At 51.9% G+C, this 20169-nt stretch overlaps 1 protein-coding gene across 1 annotated transcript in view; it reads right to left on the bottom strand.

The window, feature by feature from the left end:
* Positions 1 to 16295, bottom strand: part of Serinc2 (serine incorporator 2) — a 29958-nt gene extending 13663 nt beyond the window's left edge. The window contains exons 1-5 of the mRNA XM_045151190.1: positions 16226 to 16295; positions 3212 to 3373; positions 2459 to 2649; positions 1945 to 2024; positions 1416 to 1553 (exon numbers count right to left, since the gene is read on the bottom strand). Of these exons, the coding sequence (XP_045007125.1) occupies positions 1416 to 1553; positions 1945 to 2024; positions 2459 to 2649; positions 3212 to 3247 (445 nt within the window). The 5' untranslated portion in view covers positions 3248 to 3373; positions 16226 to 16295. The remainder of the gene's footprint in view (positions 1 to 1415; positions 1554 to 1944; positions 2025 to 2458; positions 2650 to 3211; positions 3374 to 16225) is intronic.
* Positions 16296 to 20169: the final 3874 nt, after the last annotated feature.

Below are 20169 nucleotides of genomic sequence, written 5' to 3'. Positions count from 1 at the left end.
CCCATTCCAGGTAGGCGGACTGCTGTGAGTTTAAGGCCAGCCTGGGACTGTAGAGTGAAATCCAGGTCAACCTGAGCTAGAGACCCTACCTTGAAAACAAACAACAAACATAAAAAAATAAATAAAATAAAAATAAGCAGTGTCAGGCTGAAGAGATGGCTTAGTGGTTAAGGTGCTTGCCTGAGAAGGCTAAGGACCCAGGTTTGACTCTCTAAGCACCACATAAGCCAGATGCAAGGTGACGCAAGTGTGCAAGGTTGCACATGTGCAGTAGGTAGCATATGTGTCTGGAATTTGATTACAGTGGCTGGAAGCCGTGGTGTGCCAATTCTCTCTCTCTCTCGCTCACTCACTCTCATTCTCTCACATAAAAAAAAAACACAAAACAACAGTTTGGGCTGGAGAGATGGCTTAGTGGTTAAACACTTGCCTGTGAAACCTAAGGACCCCGTTACCCACGTAAGCCAGAGGTACAAGGTGGCGCATGCGTCTGGAATTTGTTTGCAGTGACTGGAGGCCCTGATGTATCCATTATCTCTCCCTGCCTCTTTCTCTCTCTCTGTCTCTTTCTCTCTCTGTCACTCTCAAATAAATACATATAAACAAACAAAAAACATTAAAAACAAAAAGGCCAGTCTGCTGTGCTGGGCTTGCCTCAAAAAAAAAGAAAAAAAGGCTGTGGAGTGTCACTCGGTGGCAGAGCACTTGACTAGCATGTCTGAGGTCCTGGTTTCAAACAAGATTCTATGATGGGATTGTCATTATCAGATATTAAAATTCTCATTAAGTTTCTCATTAAACAATACTGTAAGAAGTACATGAGGCGGACTGGAAAGATGGCTTAGCAGTTAAGGCATTTGCCCGCAAAGCCAAAGGACCCCGGTTCAATTCCCCAGGACACGTGTAAGCAAGATGTACAAGGGGGTGCATGCGTCTGGAGTTTATGTGCACTGGCTGGAGGCCCCGGAGTGCCCATTCTCTCTCTCCCTGTCTCTACCTCTTTCTCTCTCTCTCGAATAAATAAATAAAAATTAATATTAAAATTTTTTAATTAAAAAAAAAGCACATGAGGCACTCAGGGATGGAAAGAGACGGACAGAGGTGGAGGGCTGTGAAGCCCCAGCTGAGCCTTCCTCACACAGATTAGCAAGAACTGAGAGAGGCTTGCTGAGGTCTCCTTCTCCCTCTGGCTTCTCAATGGCCAGGCGTCACTGAAAATATAGCCCAGGCCTGCCAAAAGTGCCTCATGCCTTACCTGCGTGTGTCGCCTCTCCCTCAGGAGCCACCGACCACAATCCCCCCACCAAGGGTTCTGGGCAGCTCCTCACCATCGCTGCATCCCTTCCCCGTCTCCACGCTCCCCCAGGCCCTCAGCGGGTGGGCCTCACGCCATGTGAAGCCAGGGCGGAACTCACCCGCGTACCAGGCAGGGGAGTCACGTTCCTCCGCCTTGCATAGCCATCGCTGGTTCCAACAGTGGGCAAAGTCGATCAGCAGGATCAGCTGGATCAAGGTGAAGAGGAAGGAGCCCACGACGCCAAAGTAGAACCAGACTGAGGGGAGAGGGGAGTGAGGCCAGCAGTGTGAGAAGGGGGCAGCTCCCTGGGCTGAGGCCTGGCACAGCCTCACCAGGTCCCCCTCTCATACATATATTCACTCAACACTCATACCATACCCTGCCCAAGGGGCACAGGGAGAAGCTTATTCTACAGGAAGTTCCCAGCCACACAGTAGGGCAGTTCAGGCTAGCTGGTGTCCTCAGCTCAAGTGGCCCCAAGGCCCAGAGGCCCACACCAGAGCACTGCCTCATAAAATGGGGTGGCAAGGGCCTGGCAGCACCCACAGTCAGCACGCCAGAGCAATAGAACCTTCCGTGCTCTCCCACCCAAGGCTCCCACCCGCCACCCTCCTGTTGTCCCCCCACTGTCCCTCAAAACCACCTACTCTTGGAGAAGGAGCCATCGGGGATGTAGAAGGCACCCACGGTGATGCCCACGAAGATCAGGAACTTAAAAAACCAGAACCTGTGGTGGGGGACAAGGAAAGTGAGGGGGACGGGACCATATGGGGCCAGATTAAGCCTGGCCTAGAATCCCCACCCCAAGGAGCAGGTCCTCAGAGAGGTGAAGGGACTTTCAGATGGTCTGAGACACAGGGCCGATCTCTAGCAGGAGCCTGTCGCTCAGGGAACAGGGGAGAACAGAGTCCGGGGCCCGGTGCTCCAGGCTGTGGCCCAGCTGGTCCAGAGCTGTGTGACCTCCGGCATAGGCTGCCTGTTCTGAGCTCCTTCTCCTTCGTCTCACAAATGGCTATAACTAAAAGAACACTTCCCTTCCTGCATCACCCTGGCTTCTGCAATCCTGAGTCTGAGGATGGGGTCTAGAGATTCTTGGGGACAGGCAGAGAGGAAAGAAGCCCCTAAGGGAGGGTGCTAGGGTGCAAGAGGGTTGCCCCTCACCCATTCTGGATGGCAGCTCGTGGGTCCCTGCTGCTGCGCACGCAGACCATGAGCAGAGTGAAAAGGAAGAAGAAGGCGGCCATGGCGAAGCACATGCGGTAGACTGCGCGGAAGCCCAGCAGGGAGCCACAGTCCAGGTGACCTCGCAGGACCACAGGGGACTGAGCCTCGTCCTCACACACCCAGGGCAACTGTGGAGACAGGAACAATCGGAAGGCCCCACCCACCTCAGTCCCCGTGCCTTCCAACAGAGCTGAACCCACCTTCACCCCCACCTGCTGACCACCTGTCTTGATGAGTTGTCCAGGGACCCCTGGTTCATCATAGCTCCTGCCTAGCTGTTCATTGCCCTGAGATCACCCCAAGGTCTCAGTACCATGCTGAACTGCCTGACGCAGAGCCTGCTGGGATGGATCTCACCCCGACCTGCCTCAGCATCACTGCGAGGCCAAAGGGCCCCTCTGCTACGGGCCAGAGTCCGGGAGCCGGCATTTCTACCAACTCCCCACACCTGGACCCCACCAAGGTGTCCTAGGCCTAACTGTACACTGGGCTGTCTTCAGCCTTCAAGGGGAGAAATACCACCTGGGTGGGGTCTTTAGGGGCAGTAATCTAGGATTCTCCAAGGGGATCCCTATTACCTGCGTGCCTAAAATTCAGCCATCTCACCTTCTACTGGAGGTGGGGGTGCCGAGCCCGGGCCCTCCAGAGCTGGACAAGAGCCTGCCCCCCCCAACCCTCGCTGACCCTCACCTTGTAAAGCTGACTCTCCACGCCAGGGCTCAGCATGATGACGGACACCAGCACCCCCAGAAACAGGAAGATGGTGAAGAGGAGGCGGCTCACCGTGGAGTTGCGGGTGGAGGGGCAGCAGGTGCACAGGATGCAGGGGGCAGAGCCGCAGAGGCAGGACACCTGCGGGAGCAGAGGACAGTGGAAGTTAGATTCACTCTGTCCCCCCCACCCATCACACAGGCACGCAGCACCCTCCACCTGCCCTGTCTCCATTTCAGAGTCTCTGCTGCGCTGGGAGAGGTATTCCCCCAGAAAGGCAAAATTGTATTACAGAGGACACGAAGCCAGTAAACTGCAGAACCCAGGCTCAAGCCTGGCATTTCAGCTTTGGAAAAAGAGGGGTGGGGCCGGGCGTGGTGATGCACGCCGGCATTCGAGAGGCAGAAGTAGGTGGATCGCTGAGAGTTTGAGGCCACCCTGAGATTCCAGGTCAGCCTGGGCTAGAGTGAGACCCTACTTTGAAAAAAAAAAATGTCTGGGGTCACACCGTTTCTGTCTGGGGCAAAAGGAGCAGAAACAGAAAATCAGAGAGCCAGCAATGACTATCTGTGTGACCTTATACAACTCACTTAACCTCTCAGCCCGTTTCCCCTCTCCTACAATACAGGGACCATGGCAGTATCTACTCTTCACAAGACAGTTGTGAGAATGAAAGAGGGAGTTTCAATTGTGAACCCCAGTGGGCATGTTGGCACACACCTGTAATCCCAGCACTTGGGAGGTGGAAGCAGAAGGATCAGGAGTTCAAGGCTAGCCTCAGCTACATATGGAGTTTGAGGTTAGCCTGGGCAAGGTTTGGCCCTGTCTCAAAAAACAATAAATGGGGGCTGAAGAGATGGCTTAGTAGTTAAACCATTTGCCTGCAAAGCCAAAGGACCCAGGTGCAATTCCCCAAGACCCACATTAGCCAGATGCACAAGGGGTGCACACATCTGGAGTTTGTTTACAGTAGCGGGAAGCCCTGGCATGCCCATTCTCTCTCTTTCTCTTTCTCTCTCTCCCTCCCTCCCTCTTTCTCTGCCAAATAAATAAATAATTTCTTTTAAATGACATGGCCAGATATAGTGGTGCACACCTTTAATCCCAGCACTCGGGAGGCAGAGGTAGGAGGATCACTGTGAGTCCAAGGCCACCCTGAGACTACACAAGAAATTCCAGGTCAGCCTGGGCTAGAGTGAGACCCTACATCAAAATCAAAAACAAACAAACAAACAAGTAAATAAATGACAGGCCTGGAGAGATGGCTCAGTGGGTGTGCAAGTATGAGACCAGAGTTCAGATCCCCAGAACCTACATAAATCCAGATGCAGTTGCACACATCTGTAATCCTAGCATACCTATGGACTGAGGGGAAGCAGAGACAAGAAGATTCCAAAAGTTGATGGACCTAGAGCTAGCCTGGCACACACCAAGAGACTGCTCACAACAGGGGAAAAGTAAGGGCCTGTACCCACGTTGTCCTCTGATCCTCCCTGACACACACACATGTGTGCCTACACACACACATTCACAGAAAGATAACAACGATAAAATAAACAAATGGGGTTGGGGGAGATGGCTTAGTGGGTAAGCTTGCTTGCTGTGCAATCACGAGGACCTGTTTGATCCCCAGTACCCACGTAAAATGTTGGGCATAGCGACCCATACCTGTAACCCCAGCACTGGGGAGGGGGTGGAGACAGGAGGATTGCTGAAAACAGTGACAGAGGAGGTCACCTGACATTGTCCTCTAGCCTCCACATGCACCTACATGTGCACATACCACATGTGCACATACATGTGCACGTGCACACACACACAAATATATTGTAAGCACCTCAGGGTCCCTTTTCTCTTCCCTGTTTTTCTCCAAAGCTTGTCCCTTACCTATCTCCCTCCCGCTTCTAGCAACGAATGGATTTTTGTCTGTTTAAAAAAATTTTTTTTGTTTTTCTTGTATTTACTTATTTCGGGTTTTTCAGGGTAGGGTCTCGCTCTAGACCAGGCTGACCTGGAATTCACTATGTAGCCTCATGGTGGCCTCGAACTCACAGCAATCCTCCTACCCTCTGCCTCTTGAGTGCTGGGATTAAAGGTGTGCGCCACCACGCCTAGCTGACTTTTGTCAGTCTTGTTCACTGGACTATTACCAGAAATTAAAGAAAATGCCTAGCACCTAGTAGGGGTCCAAAATCTGTCTGTTGAATTAATATACAGTGTCTGACATAGAACCCGACACATTAAGCCCACAGACATCAGTAAATGCATAATAAGCATGAATGGAACTGAGACTCTCCAGCGGTCATTTACCGACTGTGGCTGTATCCACTCTGGACAGGAGGTGGCAGTATAGTGCCTTCCCAATCCCGTCAGTCCAGGATGGGGATAGGAAGGCCACACCATTCACATCTGGGGGGATAGAAGATTCATACCTCATACATGCCCTTGGGAAAACGGGTCCTTCAGGCCATCACAAACAGCTCACATCCTCATCCAAGTGTTTAAGGATCTCAGTGCCTCTGAAAGGATGTGACCACTGCCAGGGGCGCAACAAAGCCTGGTTTCGACTGGATGGTGGCAGTGGTGATGGTGGTGGTGGGTCCTAGAAGGGCTCCTTGGGGGAGTGACGTTAAGTTCAGAGCTAGAGGATCAGGGGTGCTGCCAGACCCAGGGAGCTCTGGAAGGGAAAGACCTGACGCACTCAAGGAGGCAAAAGAGGGGTCTTGTGCCCAAAGGCTCATGAGATACCAGCTGATGTTAATAGGTTGATGGGAGCAGACACTGCAGAGCCCTGAGAACGCTGGTTTTCTCCCTTCTTTTCTTTGTGTATATAGCTGTGTTGTGAGTGCATGTGTGTAAGCCTAAGTGCACATTGTACACACGCATGTACATATGGAGACAGAGGATGAGGTTGGGTATCTTCTCAATGGCTCTCCTTATTATTATTATTATTATTATTTGTACAATACAACATATTTTTATCAAAAACCTAAGCAGAAAAAGCCAGGCATGGTGGTGCACGCCTTTAATCCCAGCACTCGGCAAGCAAAGGTAGGAGGATCGACATGAGTTCGAGGCCACCCTGAGATTACATAGTGAATTCCAGGTCAGCTTGGGCTAGAGCAAGGCCCTACCTTGAAAAAAAAAAAAAAAACCTAAGCAGAGGGCTAGAGTGATGGCTTAGTGGTTAAGGTGCTTGCCTGCAAAGCCAAAGGATCCAGGTTTGATTCCCTAGGACCCATGTAAGCCAGATGCATAAGGTGACACATGCATCTGGAGTTCATTTGCAGTGGCTGTATGCCCAGGCACACCCATTCTCTCCCCACCCCTCCTTCTTGCTACCCCTTTCTCTCTCTCTCAAATAAATAAATAAATGTTAAAAAGAAACCTAAGCAGAGTTTGAGAAAAATTGTCCCAATGTTAGTATAGTTGCATGAAACTTAAGTACAGAAGTCATGTTATCAAATGTCATTATCATTGCCTTTTCATAAATATGAATTGAATGCTTTAAATATCTCTATGTAATACTATTTTAATTTTTTTGTTTATTTTTATTTGTTTGAGAGTGACAGAGAGAGAGAAAGAGAGAATAGGCGTACCAGGGCTTCCAGCCACTGCAAACGAACTCCAGACGTGTGTGCCCCCTTGGGCATCTGGCTAACATGGGTCCTGGAGAATCAAGCCTCAATCAGGGGTCCTTAGGCTTCACAGGCAAGCGCTTAACTGCTAAGCCATCTCTCCAGCCCAAGAAGATGTTTTAATACAGGAATGTATTGAACTATTTAAAGTAGTTTTCTCTGGAAAGTAAACATTTTTCCAATACAAAACATAATTTATTCTTCCCTAATTGCCTGAGTTTTACTTAGTAGATGATGTCTTTAGCTCATTCAAATGTTTCTGGAGAGATTTCTGGAATGCACATGGGAAACTGAAACTCAGAGTACCACCTTATTTTTTTGAGACATGGCCTGTTACTGAACCTGGAGCTCATTAATTCAGGTAGACTAGGCAGCCAGTAAGGCTTAAGAGAGCCTGTCTCTGCCTCCCCAGTGCTGGGATTACAGGAGCACACACAGCTTTTACATGGATGCTGGGATCCAAACTCAGGTCCTCGTACTTATGTGGCAAGTTCTTTACATACTGAGCCAGATTCCCACAACTTCCCAGATTCCCTCCCCCTTTTTAATTTTTTTTTTATTAACAACTTCCATTATAAAAAAAAAATACCCCATGGTAATACTCTCCCTCTCCCCACTTTCCCTTTTGAAACTCCATTCTCCCCATCTCAATCAGTCTCATTTTATTTTGATGTCATGATCTTTTTCTCCTATGATGATAGTCTTATATAGGTAGTGTCAGGCACTGTGAGGTCATGGATATCCAGGCCATTTTGTGTCTGTGGGGAGTCCCTCCCATTTTTAGGTACTAGGAATTAAACTCATGCATGTTAGACAGGCACTCTACCACTTAGCTATATCCCCATCCAGAGCAAGTGTATGGAATCTCCCATTTACAAATGACACCTGAGGAGGTGACGCGAGACCTGACATACTCGTGTATGCCTGTAATCCCAGCACCCCAGAAGCTGAGGGCTGAGGCAGGAGGATCAGGAGTTTGAGGGCAGTCTTAGCTACACAGTGAATTTGAAGCCAGCCTGTCTCCAAAAGGATGACATGACCAAGGTCATGCAGCAAATCATCTCAGGACCTGGGACTGAAACTCAGGTCTGTGTGCTAAAAGGTCCAGGCCAGGCCCACTGAGCTACACTACCTCCCGGCTCACTCACTCACTGATGGGAGTACCATTGACTTAAAAACAAATAAAGGGGCTGGAGAAATGGTTTAACACTTAAGGCACTTGCCTGTGAAACCTAAGGACCCAGGTTCGATTCCCCAGAACCTACGTAAGACAGGTGCACAAGGTAGCACATGCATCTGGAGTTCATTTGCAGAGGCTGCAGGCCCTGAACCATTCCATTCCCACCCATTCTCCCTCTCTCTCAAATAAATAAATAAAATATTTAAAAAACAGAAAGTAGGCCAGTCATGGTGGCGCATGCCTTTAATCCCAGCACTCAAGAGGCAGAGGTCAGAGGATCACCATGAGTTCGAGGCCACCCTGAGACTACATAGTGAATTCCAGGTCAGCCTGGGCTAAAGTAAGACCCTACCTCAAAAAAACAAATAGAAAAAAAGACATAAAGAGTGAAAGAAGAAGAAGAAAGAAAGAAAGAATGATACAAAGAGTCCCTGAAAAACCAGAGCCAACAGAGGAGGCCCATGTCCCTGCCCCACGGGTCAGGTGCTCTTCACCCTGGCTCTGGCCTGTTACCCTTTTGGTTTGAGACATTTTGGACAAAAACTCTTCTGGCTTTCAGGGAGCAGCTGCCCTCTCCGCTCACTCTGGCTCTTAGAGGTCAGCATCCAGATGCTCCTGAAACCCCAGACGTTTTCAGGGCCCAAAGAATAGCCAGCGCCCAGGTCAAGACACGCACAGCAGCCAGGCAGTGCCCCGGCACACGTGGTTATACCCTCCGGTGCATCTGTCCCCCTGGAATGGCTCCGATCAGAACCCCTTCATACAGACAGACATCACAGGGGAGCAGGGGGAGGGCAGCAAGCACAAGAACGCTGGAAGTGACGGTCTGGCAACCAAGGGCCCATCATGCACATCACAGTCCTGTGCAATGGAGCTGCACCTGCCCATGGGGCCACTACACAGGACACATGCAAGTGGGGTGCCAGTAACTGTACATGAATTCTACCCCCCATCAAGATGACATCACAAATATAAACACAGAGTCGGGCGTGGTGGTGCACGCCTTTGATCCCAGCACTCGGGAGGCAGAAGTAGAAGGATTGCCATGAATTCAAGGCCAGCCTGAGACTACATAGTGAATTCCAGGTTAGCCTGAACTACAGTAGACCCTACTTCAAAATAAATAAATAAATAAAAAGCGTAGATCTTGGGACTATTGTGAGTCTATTAAAATCCCTTGAGAGGGCTGAATAGATGGATTAGAAGTTAAGGCACTTGCCTGCAAAGCCAAAGGACGTATATTTGATTCCCTAGGTCCACATAAGCCAGATGCACAAGGGGATACTGGAGGCCCTGACATGCCCATTCTCTCTCTGTCTCCAGTCTCCCTCTACCTGCCTATTTCTCTCTCTCTCTCTCTCTCTCTCTCTTTCTCTCTCTCAAATAATAATACTATCTCTTGAGAGTGCAAACAGCCTTAATATCCAACACCTGTGGACAGTGGTGACCCATTCACTCCTCAGAGGGTTTACAGGTGGGAGAGAGGACAACCACTATGTTGCAGAATGACATGGGCCAGAGATTACGACGCCCTGGGAGAAACCCAAATGGAGTCCAAAACTGCTGCCATGCCACGATGACAGCCACCGCTCACGTACGCACTGGGAAGAGGCGGCAGTGGACAAGCTGCTGCACACTGTCCAGCCCGGGCAGAACTTGGAACTTAACCATCAAGCTGCAAGGTGCTGCATTTGGCCAAATCCAGTCTCCTGACAATGAAGACTCCCCGCTCCTCCAGAAAGCAGCTGCTTACATGTTAACATGTAATGTAACAGAGCCCCCCCACCGCCTTACCTCCTCCCCGAATTAGCCGCTCAGCTCCGCAGCCTAGAAGGAACAAGTGTCGCGGTGTCGTTCACACTCTGCCCTTCTCTAGAGCCCGCCACAGAGGTTCTCAGCATTCCCTCTGGGACACTGGCAAGGTAGGAGAGGTAGCTCATGGTGGGCCCACAGTTTTCTTTAATGATCTTTAAAACTATTTAATTTGGGGGCTGGAGAAATGGCTTAGCACTTAAGGCATTTGCCTGCAAAGCCAAAGGATCCCAGTTCAATTCTCCAGGACCCACGTAAGCCAGATGCACAAGGAGGCACATTCATCTGGAGTTTGTTTGCAGTGCCTAAAGGCCCTGGCATGCCCATTCTCTCTCTCTCCCCCTCTTTCTCTGTATCAAATAAATAAATAAAATATATTTTAAAAATATTTATTTATTTGAGAGAAAGAGAGACAGTGATTGGGCATGCCAGAGCCTCCAGCCACTGCAAAGGAATTCTGTACACATGTGCCACCTTGTGTACCTGGATTACAAGGGTACTGGGGAATACAACCCAGGTCCGTAGGCTTCACAAGCAAGCACTTAAACTGCTAAGTCATTATTCTAGCCCAAGGGCCACAGTTCTGAGTTGTGAAAACAAACTGGCCTTCCACTTCTGGCCTCAGATCCAAAAGCATGAAAAAACAGGCAGTCAGACCCAAAGTATACACCCATGTTCACAGCAGCATTATTCACAGTAGCTGGGGGTGGAGCAACCTGGATGGGTGAACAAATAGATGAAAATGGAATCCAGACATGCAATGGAATGTTACTCTTGGGCTGGAGAAACAGCTCAGTGATTAAAGGTGCTTGCATGCAAAATCTGAGAGCCTGGGTTTGATTCCCTAGTACCCACAAAAAGCCACATGCAGCCGGGCGTGGTGGTGCACGCCTTTAATCCCAGCACTCGGGAGGCAGAGGTAGGAGGATCGCCGTGAGTTCAAGGCCACCCTGAGACTCTGTAGTGAATTCCAGGTCAGCCTGGGCTAGAGTGAGACCCTACCTCAAAAAACTAAAAAAAAAAAAAAAAAAAGCCACGTGCACGAAGTGGCACAAGCATCTGGTGTTTGTTTCCAGTGGCTAGAGGCCCTGGTGTGTGTGTGCTCTCTCTCTCCCCCTTTCTTTTTATCTCAAAGAAAAAAAAGGAAGAAGAGCTGCGTGTTGTGGTAGTTGGACGCTGGAGGATTTCCAACTTCCACGCCTGGGCTGTACAGATATAAATTCTGACATACGCTACACCATGCATGAGTCCTGGGGACATGATGCTCAATGAAATGAACCAGGCAGAGGGACAGGCAGTGTGAGGAACCCAGAGTGGCTGAATCACAAGGAAAGGTGGACTGGTAGCGGTGGGACTGGAAGTTACTGGGCAATGAAGTCTCTATGTAAAGGTGGTGGGGCAGCTGCGCAGCAGTGTGGGCATACTTGCTGCCACCAAACCGTACACAGACATGGCTCCAATGAAGCCAAGGGACATCCTACAGGCCAGCTTCTCGGGGGTCTGAGGCAGGAACAGCCCTTAAACACTGAAGTTTGAGGCCAGCTTGAGTCACATATTGAGTCCCTGGCTCAAAAGAGAGGGAAGGAGAGAGGGAAAGAGAAACAGGGAAGATAGCTAAAATGACACTTTTTATATTATGTATATCTTACCACAATAAAAAATGGAGGAGGAGCCGGGCGTGGTGGCACATGCCTTTAATCCCAGCACTTGAGAAGCAGAGGTAGGAGGATCACCGTGAGTTCAAGGCCACCCTGAGACTACACAGTGAATTCCAGGTCAGCCTGAACTAGAGTGAGACCCTACCTCAAAAAAAACAATAAATAAATAAATGGAGGAGGAGAGCCTGGCGTGGTGGCACATGCCTTTAGTCCCAGCACTTGGGAGGCAGAGGTAGGAGGATCACCATGAGTTCAAGGCCACCCTGAGACTACATAGTGAATTCCAGGTTAGCCTGGACTAGAGTGAGACCCTACCTAAAAAAAAAAAATGGAGGATGAGGGCTGGGGTTATAGTTCAAATGAAAGACTGCTTGCCTAGCATGAATGAAACCCTATGTTCAATCCTCAGCACCAAGTAAACCAAGCGTGGTAACTCACACCTGTAACCCCAACATAAGGTGGGGCATAGAAGCTGGAGGATCAGAATTGCAAGGTCATACTTGGCTACAATAATGACTTCTAGACCAACCTGGGCTATATGACTCTATTTCAACAGAAAATGGGGGCCTGGAGAGATGGTTCAGTGGTTAAGGTGCTTACCTGCAAAGCCTAAGAATGCATGTTCTAATATCCAGGGTCCACATATGCCAGACACACAGCCACGTAAGCACGCAATGTCACACATGCGCACAAGGGGGCGCATGCACCTGGAGTTCCACTGCAGCCGCTGAAGGCCCTAGCGTGCCCTTTCTCTCTCTCTCTCAAATAAATTGCTTTAGGAAAAGAGGAAAAAATGGGGGCTGGAGAGATGGCTCAGTGGTTAAAATGTTTGCCTGCAGAACCTAACAACCTGGAATCCCTAATGCCCACATAAAGCCAAACACACAAAGTGGTGCATGCATCTGGAGCCTGTTTACAATGACAGGAGGTCCTGGCCACTCTTTCTCTCTCAAATAAATTAAATATTTTTTAAAAAGAAAAAGAGGGAGGGAATAAAAGAGGAAGTAGAGGAGAAGGCAGAAGATGAGGAAGAAGAACAGGACAAGGAAGAGGAGGAGGCGGGGGAGAAAGAGGAGACCAAAAAAAAAAAAAAAAAAAAAACCCCAGTATTTTCAGAGTTTCCAGGATGGCTGCAGTGGAATTGAAGGAGTAGTCACTGTCCCTGGGGGTCACACCAAGGATGGCAATGGGAGTCACTGCCAAAAGAGAGAAGTGACATCAGACTTAGCAATACCACAGTGGCCACAGAACGGAGGGAAGATGGTAAGGTGTGGTGCAGCCATCTTGGGAGTGGACAGGAGTCAGGAGCTGGTTTTAGTGGACCTTAGCTGACAAGATTCACTCTTCTGACAACGTCCTTTGCTGGGTTTCAAGGCATCCCCACTTCCTCACTTGAAATCTTTGGCAATTCACCACCCTGTTTATAGTGCAGCCACTGGCACACCAGGTGAGATATTGAGTGTGGTCCCGTTTAAACCCCCACCCTCACTGGGGTCCATTGCTCCTCCTACTCTGCTGACTGGGAAGAGGGCAGCGAGATGCTCACGGTGGGCAGATGAAGAGAGAGCAAGCAAGGCAGGGTTCTAGCCCACGGCCTCCTAAACATTTGCAGACCATCCAGGGTCTGTGTGCCGACCTGCCCAGAGCCTCCCATGTCAGTGCGCCCAGCTTCTCTCTCCATCTAAGGAGTGACTCACCTTCTGGCCCAGTGCAAGCCCATGAGAGGTACAGTGCACACATGGGTCACAGCCCAGAGCATGCCAGTCTTTCCCAACACCACAGACACCTAAAACCATGCCTCCTAAGGTGTTTGGATCCTCCCATGAAAACGTCACTCCTGTGGGCAACTCTTCACTGATATAGGATCCAGGAGGGCCCGGGAGCACTGCCTAGTTCTGTGTGGCTGTGGGGGAATCACCTGCCCTCTCCCATCCAGCTGCCTCACGTCTGCATGGAAATAATATTAACCATGTCATTTAGGTCTCTGTGAAGATTAAATGAAAGGGTGTGTGTGTGTCCTTCCTGTCGTGGGGGCTGTGCCCTGAGTGTTGGCCTCTAGGAAGGATGCAGTGAATGATGGCCATTATGGGAAGAGTCACCTGTATAAAGTGGAATAATGATGCCCACAGGGCTCGGGTGAGTACCAGTAGGATGGTATGGGTGAGGGCTTTGGCATGGCACTTGGCACAGTGAATGTCAGAGGGCACAGGAAGGAGGGGCAGCCCTTGCAGACATCAGATACTCACTATCCTCCAGCTAAGCCAGCTGTGTCCCAAGGCAACCAGGCTGTGGGGGAGGAAGGGAGGGAAGTTGAGGGCAGAAGTCTGGACCAGGGACTGGGGAGATGGCTCAGTGTATAAAGCACCTGCCATGCAAGTGTGGGACCAGAGGTCAGATCCCCAATATCTATGCAGGAGTGCAGACACAGTGGCAAGTGTCCGCAACACCTAGAGGGAAATGGGAGGTGGAGAGAGAACTGGAAGTGGCCGGTGAACAGAGCAGTGTGAGAGAGAACCTGGCACACATAATACAGATGACAGCTCAACATCTGAAATTGTCCTCCAACCTCCACAGGCACGCTGTCTTATATGGGTGACCACGCATGCGCACTCCCCCCCCACACACACAAAGAAGACTTTAAAAAATAAGAAGCAGCCTGTTGTGGTGGCACATGCCTTTAATCCCAGCACTCGGGAGGCAGAGGTAGGAGGATTGCCATGAGTTTGAGGCCACCCTGAGACAAACAGTAAATTCCAGGTCAGCCTGGGCTAGAGCGAGACCCTACTTTGGAAAAAAAAAAGTCAGGAGCTGGAGAGATAGGTTAGCAGTTAAGCGCTTGCCTATGAAGCCTAAGGACCCTGGTTCGAGGCTCGATTCCCCAGGACCCATGTTAGCCAGATGCACAAGGGGGCGCACACATCTGGAGTTCGTTTGCAGTGGCTGGAAGCCCTGGCACTCCCATTCTCTCCCTCTCTCTCTCTCTGTATCTGTCCCTCTCAAATAAATAAATAAATAAAACAGAAAAAAAAATTAAGAAAAAGTTAGACATGGTAACTCACATCTATGACCCCAGTTCTCTAGAGGCCGAGGCAGGTAGACTGCCAAGAGTTCAGGGCCAGCCTGAACTGGGATACAGAGTGAGATCTTGTCTCAAAAACACAAAAGAAGCTACGCGTTGTGACACACGCCTTTAATCCCAGCACTCAGGAGGATTGCCATGAGTTCAAGGCCACCCTGAGACTACATAGTGAATTCCAGGTTAGCTTGGGCCAGAGTAAGACTACCTTAACTTCCCCCCAAAAAAAACAAAACAAAACAAAACAACCCACAAAAGACTAAACTAGAAGTCAGATTTCTTTGTGTGTGTGTGTGTGTGTGTGTGTGTGTTGAGATAGGGTTTCATGTATCCCAGACTGGCTTCAGACTTCCTACATAGATGAAGTTGACCTTGAACTTCTGACCCTTCTGCCTCTACCTTGCAAGTGCTGGAATTACAGGTAAGTGCTATTATCCCAGGCTTCAGATTTTAATCTTACCTGTAACTCAGATTTTAATCTTACCTGTGATTCAGCTAAAAATATTCCTTTCACCATGCAATTTAGACAAGTGAGCTAACCCACCATGGGCTGTAAACTGAGGGTCTGAGCAGGCCTGTCTGGTCTGTGTACTCCCCTGGTGGAATTCTCCACCTACATCTACTGCAAGATAACATCTCCCACCGCGGTCACTCACTGTACACAGCAGCAGTGCACAATTTCTTTCTTTCTCTCCCACCCTCCCCCTTCCTCCCTCCCTTCCCCTCCCCCCCACCTCTGGTTTTCGAGGTAGGGTCTCACTCTAGCCCAGGCTGACCTGGAATTCATCATGTAGTCTCAGGGTGGCCTCGAACTCACAGCGATCCTCCTACCTCTGCCTCCCAAGTGCTGGGATTAAAGGGCTGCACCACCATGCCAGCTGGTCACAATTTCTATCTCTTGTCATTTCTCTTTCCCACCAACATCCCCAGGAGGTCAGCTCAGAGATGGAGAGAGCAGGACACAGGGATTGGCAGTCTGCCCTCTCTATCTCCGCCCAGTCCAGCAGGGCCTGGGTAAGAGGCAGAACCAGATGGGAATCTAGTGGGCCGTGGGAAGCCCCCTCAGTCACCAGGCAGCAACCTGTCCTGGGCAGGTAAGGCTCAAGGGGTTGAGGTTCAGGCACCAGTAGATCCCCGCTCCGCTGGACTGCATGCACACACGCACTGCCAGGACTTTACAGACAGGAAAAGAGAAGCCCAAGAGAGAACAAGGTACGCGTCCAGGGACCCACTCCGTGGCCTCCCCAGGCTGAGCTCATCCTCAGAAAGCGGTTACAGTGAAAATCTCTGGACCCCCAGCTTTCCCCTGGTCTCCCTCTCCCAACTAGCACACAACCCAGGGACAAAGGAAAGCGAGTCCCGGGCCTCCCTTCAGCAGCCACTGGAGCCCCCTCTCCGCCCCTCTTTGTGTGGGGCCGAGAAGGGGAGGGAGCTGCCTGAATGAACCTCAGATTTAATGAAGGGGAAAAAAAAGAGGAGAGGCGGGTTGGAAAAGGGAAAAGGAATGGGGCCTCCTAGCCGGGTCTGACCGAAACCCCTCCCCTATGCTGGCTGCTGCCCCAAAACAAAGCTGGATGCCAGACCCCCGGGTCCCCAACACTGGCGGGCAGGAACACACAGGCAACCAACCTCTCTTTATTTCTGGGTCTCCAGATGCAAAGTTTGGCCCAGGTCAGCAGTGACAGCCCGCTCGGACCTGACATAAGGAAGGGTGGGGGCTTCCTTTCACCCCACCCCCAGCTCTGGCTGGAAGGGGAAGGGTACCGCGCGCTTTGGGGGAGTGCCCGGGAGTGAGCGGGCCGGGACCAGACCGCACAGTACAGTATGCCGACAGACTGCACAGACAATGGGCAGAACGACGCCGGACCCCCCTAAACGTACGGGACACATACAAACGGGCACACTGAGCCAAGCGACAGTGACAGACACACAGTGATTGCCACAGGGGGCAGAAGGGCAGCCGGCGGCGGCAGAGAGGGGTTGGGACCGGGCAGGCCACACAAAGAGCCCCCGAGGGCCACTCCAAGTTGGCGGGACGGGCGCGGGTCCGCGGTGGGGGAGGGGCCTTTGGGGCTCCCTCAATCCCACCCCCGCCTTCCGCCTCGGTGACCCCAGCTCCCGGGCGTGGCGCCGCCCCACCCCTCCCCCCACCCCCGTAACCCGAGCGGCCACACCAGCTGTCCCGCGCCGGTCTCCCCCGGAGCGGGGACGCTGGCGGGGCGCGGGGTGCAAAGGTGCCCGTGGGTCGAAGAGGCGGGGTGCACAGCCAGAGAGGCAAGTTTGGAGGAAGGAGAAAGAAGAAAGTACTAGGAGGAAGAAGGGAGGGTAAACGTGAGCGGGAGGCTCCGGCAGGGGTAGCGGTGCCCGAGCGAGACTCACGCAGCTGAGCAGGGAGCAGGCGCCCAGACAGGCCCCCATGGCGGCGGCGGCGCGGGGCGCGGGGCGCGGGGCGCGGGGCGCCGGCCTCGGGCTTCGGACTCCAGGCGCGCTCCCAGCGCCACGACAGGCCCCGCCCCGGCCCCCCCGGCCCGCCCCGCCCCACCTGCCGAAGCCGCTCGACACTTTCCGGAGGCAGTCGGGAGTCCTCCCCCTGACTCACCTGGGACAGGTGCGCTGGGCCGGAAGAGAGAGAAAGCTGTAGGTGAGCTAGTCCAGGGGCCGCGTGATTCGAGCCGCTGGACCCACCTCCGACAGGGGTGACCTAGGCCGGTTTCCTGAGCCCAGGCGAAGATTTCGAACATAGACCTGGATTTGAGCTCCAGCAAAGTGACCCCAGGACACTTTAATCAACCCTAGAGGTAGGATCCATGACGTGGCCACCACTGACCCTTTGGCACTGCGCCTTTGCCCAGTACACGAGTGCTGAATGAAGAATGGCTGGGATAAAGAAGATTGGGCAAGCCACTCTATCTCTCCGAGCCTCAGTTTCCCCGGCTGTGAAGTGAAGATGCTCATCCCATGGGGCTGCCACCCTGCTTGATGAGTGTGAGCCGGCCTGTCATCCTGTCCCTTTTAAGAGCCGCACACTCCTTCAAGCCTTCTCCACTCCGTCCACCTGTTCTTCAAACGCTAATGGCTCTGTGCAGCCTGTCCTGAGCCACACATTTTCCATATCTACCCCTGCTCAGTGGCTCCTCACTCCCTGGGTATAGCCAACACTGTCCCCTAGCTAAGGACGTCGTTGGAGTGTGTGTATGGGGGGGGGTGGGAGTTGTTGCAGATTGTGCCCCAGCGGTGAATGTGAGACCCAGCAACCTATAATTACTGTGGTTGCAGCCCTCTCCTCCGCTGGCTGTGGAGGACCATGTCAGGAAAGGAAGTCCAGGTTCTTCAGCAGCCCAAGGGGCCAAAACTCTTGTCTGACTGCTTCCCTGGGTGATTCACAGAATGCCAGGCTGAGCCACTAGTGACTGTGCCAGGACTGTTCCGCAAACACCCTACACTTTCCCTCCACACGTTGACCCACACAGTGTTTTCCTCTGTGAGGTCTTCCGCCTTATCCCGCTGTGGCTCCTTCAAGGTCTCGGTCATATCCCCTATCAATCTGATTGAGAAGAGTCATTGCCTCCCCACCCCATGCCCCGCCCAGCCCACTCGCGGGAATGGACCTCTTCCCGAGTCCCTTGTGTTTGCAGAACAATGGCCCTTCCTGCCGCCTCACATATAACCCACTTAGCCCAAGCCTCAAGCAAATACCAGACTTTTTCGTGGCACCGTTCAAGTACCCACAGCTGTCCTGAGTCACTCATTCCCAACCCTGACTCATAGATGAGGAGAGCGAGGCTCGGAGAAACAAAGTGATGCCGTGCTACGGGTAAACTGAGTGCTGGTCAAATGCTGGATGTGGTTATAGATAGAGGCCGCTGGCAATTATTGCTCAAGTCCCTACAGCTCAGAAAGGGCGGAGCTGGAAGCGCCCCCCTACCCCAGTGAAGTCTTGACCTTAAACCCCAGTGCCTGTAAGTGATCACTTGTGCCTCTCTTGGAGAGTGAGATGACAAGCCTCCTCCGCCTCTTCCCTGCGGGTCAGTCCTAACACTGGTACATACTCCTTAGGAGACTCGAGCTGCCCACAGACCCTCTGGGCTGCCTCTTGCTGTCCCCTCTCTTGCCTCAGCATAGCACAGGCCAGACAAAAAGGAGGGCAGGGCACCTGCTGAATAAGTGGGTGAACTGCATGCCCAGTTTTCTCATTCTGCTGTGACTGACACCCTGACCCAACAGCAACCCCCACAAAGTCCCCTTCTATACCGCAGACCCTAAGCCTGAAGGGCCATCAACAGTCTAAGCCCTGGCTCAGAGTTCATTTCCATTGACAGTTCTGAACCATCAACCAAGTCCCTCCACCCATGGCCTACTCCATGACCGGGCACACAAGGAAGAGCCTAAGCCTCAGAGGGGCTACACCTGCCCAGGGGTTCTTCTGCCCTAGCTCCTGCCGCCTATGCCATTCTGGGGACACGTCACCTCTTCTACCTCCATCTCCCCTGAAATAGGGCTGGTTATTCTCTTTCACCCCACAGAACCAGTGTGAGCCCTGGCACATGCGTTCTAAGAAGTAGCTGTAGCCGGGCGTGGTGGTGCACGCCTTTAATCCCAGCACTCAGGGAGGCAGAGAGGTAGGAGGGTCGCTGAGAGTTCGAGGCCACCCTGAGACTACATAGTGAATTCCAGGTCAGCCTGGGCTAGAGTGAGACCCTACCTTGGGAAAAAAAAAAAAAAAAAAAGTAGCGCTGGCCTCATCCCTGCCAGAGACTGAGGCCAGCTAGACTCTCACATCCCTCTCACCCCCGTACATGGAGGGCCCCCGCCCTGCAGAACACTCACCGAATGGTTTTGCTCCGGTGACCCATCTTCTTTCAGCCTCACGCTTCTCATCTGTGAAAATGGAAAGGGTCATTTTCTTCTGGTTACCTCACGAGGACATTATCTAAGGAAGCAAAGAGGTTTCCTCGGGCAGACCCATCAGCCTTTCTCCCAGTCTTGAACCTCCTGCATGAGGTCAGAATAACTTTGTCTCTCACACCTCCAAAAACAAGAAACAGTCAGCTGCTGGGTGACCACAGCAAGTCACCCAACCAGAGCCTCAGTGAAAGGCTAAGATTCAGGGTTCAGCTCTTCCACTCGATGCTATGCAGACCATATTCAGGCAAGGGTCACTGGGGCCATCACCCCTGTGCCCACCACCAAGCCCAGGCCCAAAGGAAGCAGGCTTTGCCTCCACAGGTGGCTCACACAGAGGGTTGTCGATGTGATCTCATTGGGCCTCCCTTGTCACATGTACAACAAGAGCAAAACCCTGCCCAAGCCCTCAGAAGTCCCCGGGACCCTCCCAATCCATTCTTGCTTCTTCCTTTCTCACCATCCTCCCATCCATGAGGACTCAGATGTGCTCCTGCCCTGAGCCTGCTTCCCTTGGGCCTCTGTCTGCACTGGCTTCCACTTCCTGCTTCTGACCCATTTACAAGGCTGAGGCCACCCCTTATGAATATGCATGCAGGATAATGAGGGCTTGGGGTTGGGGGAGCACCTGGGAAGAGGTATAATCACAGTGCGCTCTCCTCTCGCCATAC

This window comes from Jaculus jaculus, chromosome 5 (genome assembly GCF_020740685.1).
Source record: "Jaculus jaculus isolate mJacJac1 chromosome 5, mJacJac1.mat.Y.cur, whole genome shotgun sequence".
Lineage (NCBI taxonomy): Eukaryota > Metazoa > Chordata > Mammalia > Rodentia > Dipodidae > Jaculus > Jaculus jaculus.
The sequence above is the reverse complement of the archived record's forward strand: the minus strand, read 5'-3'. Positions and strand labels throughout refer to the sequence as shown.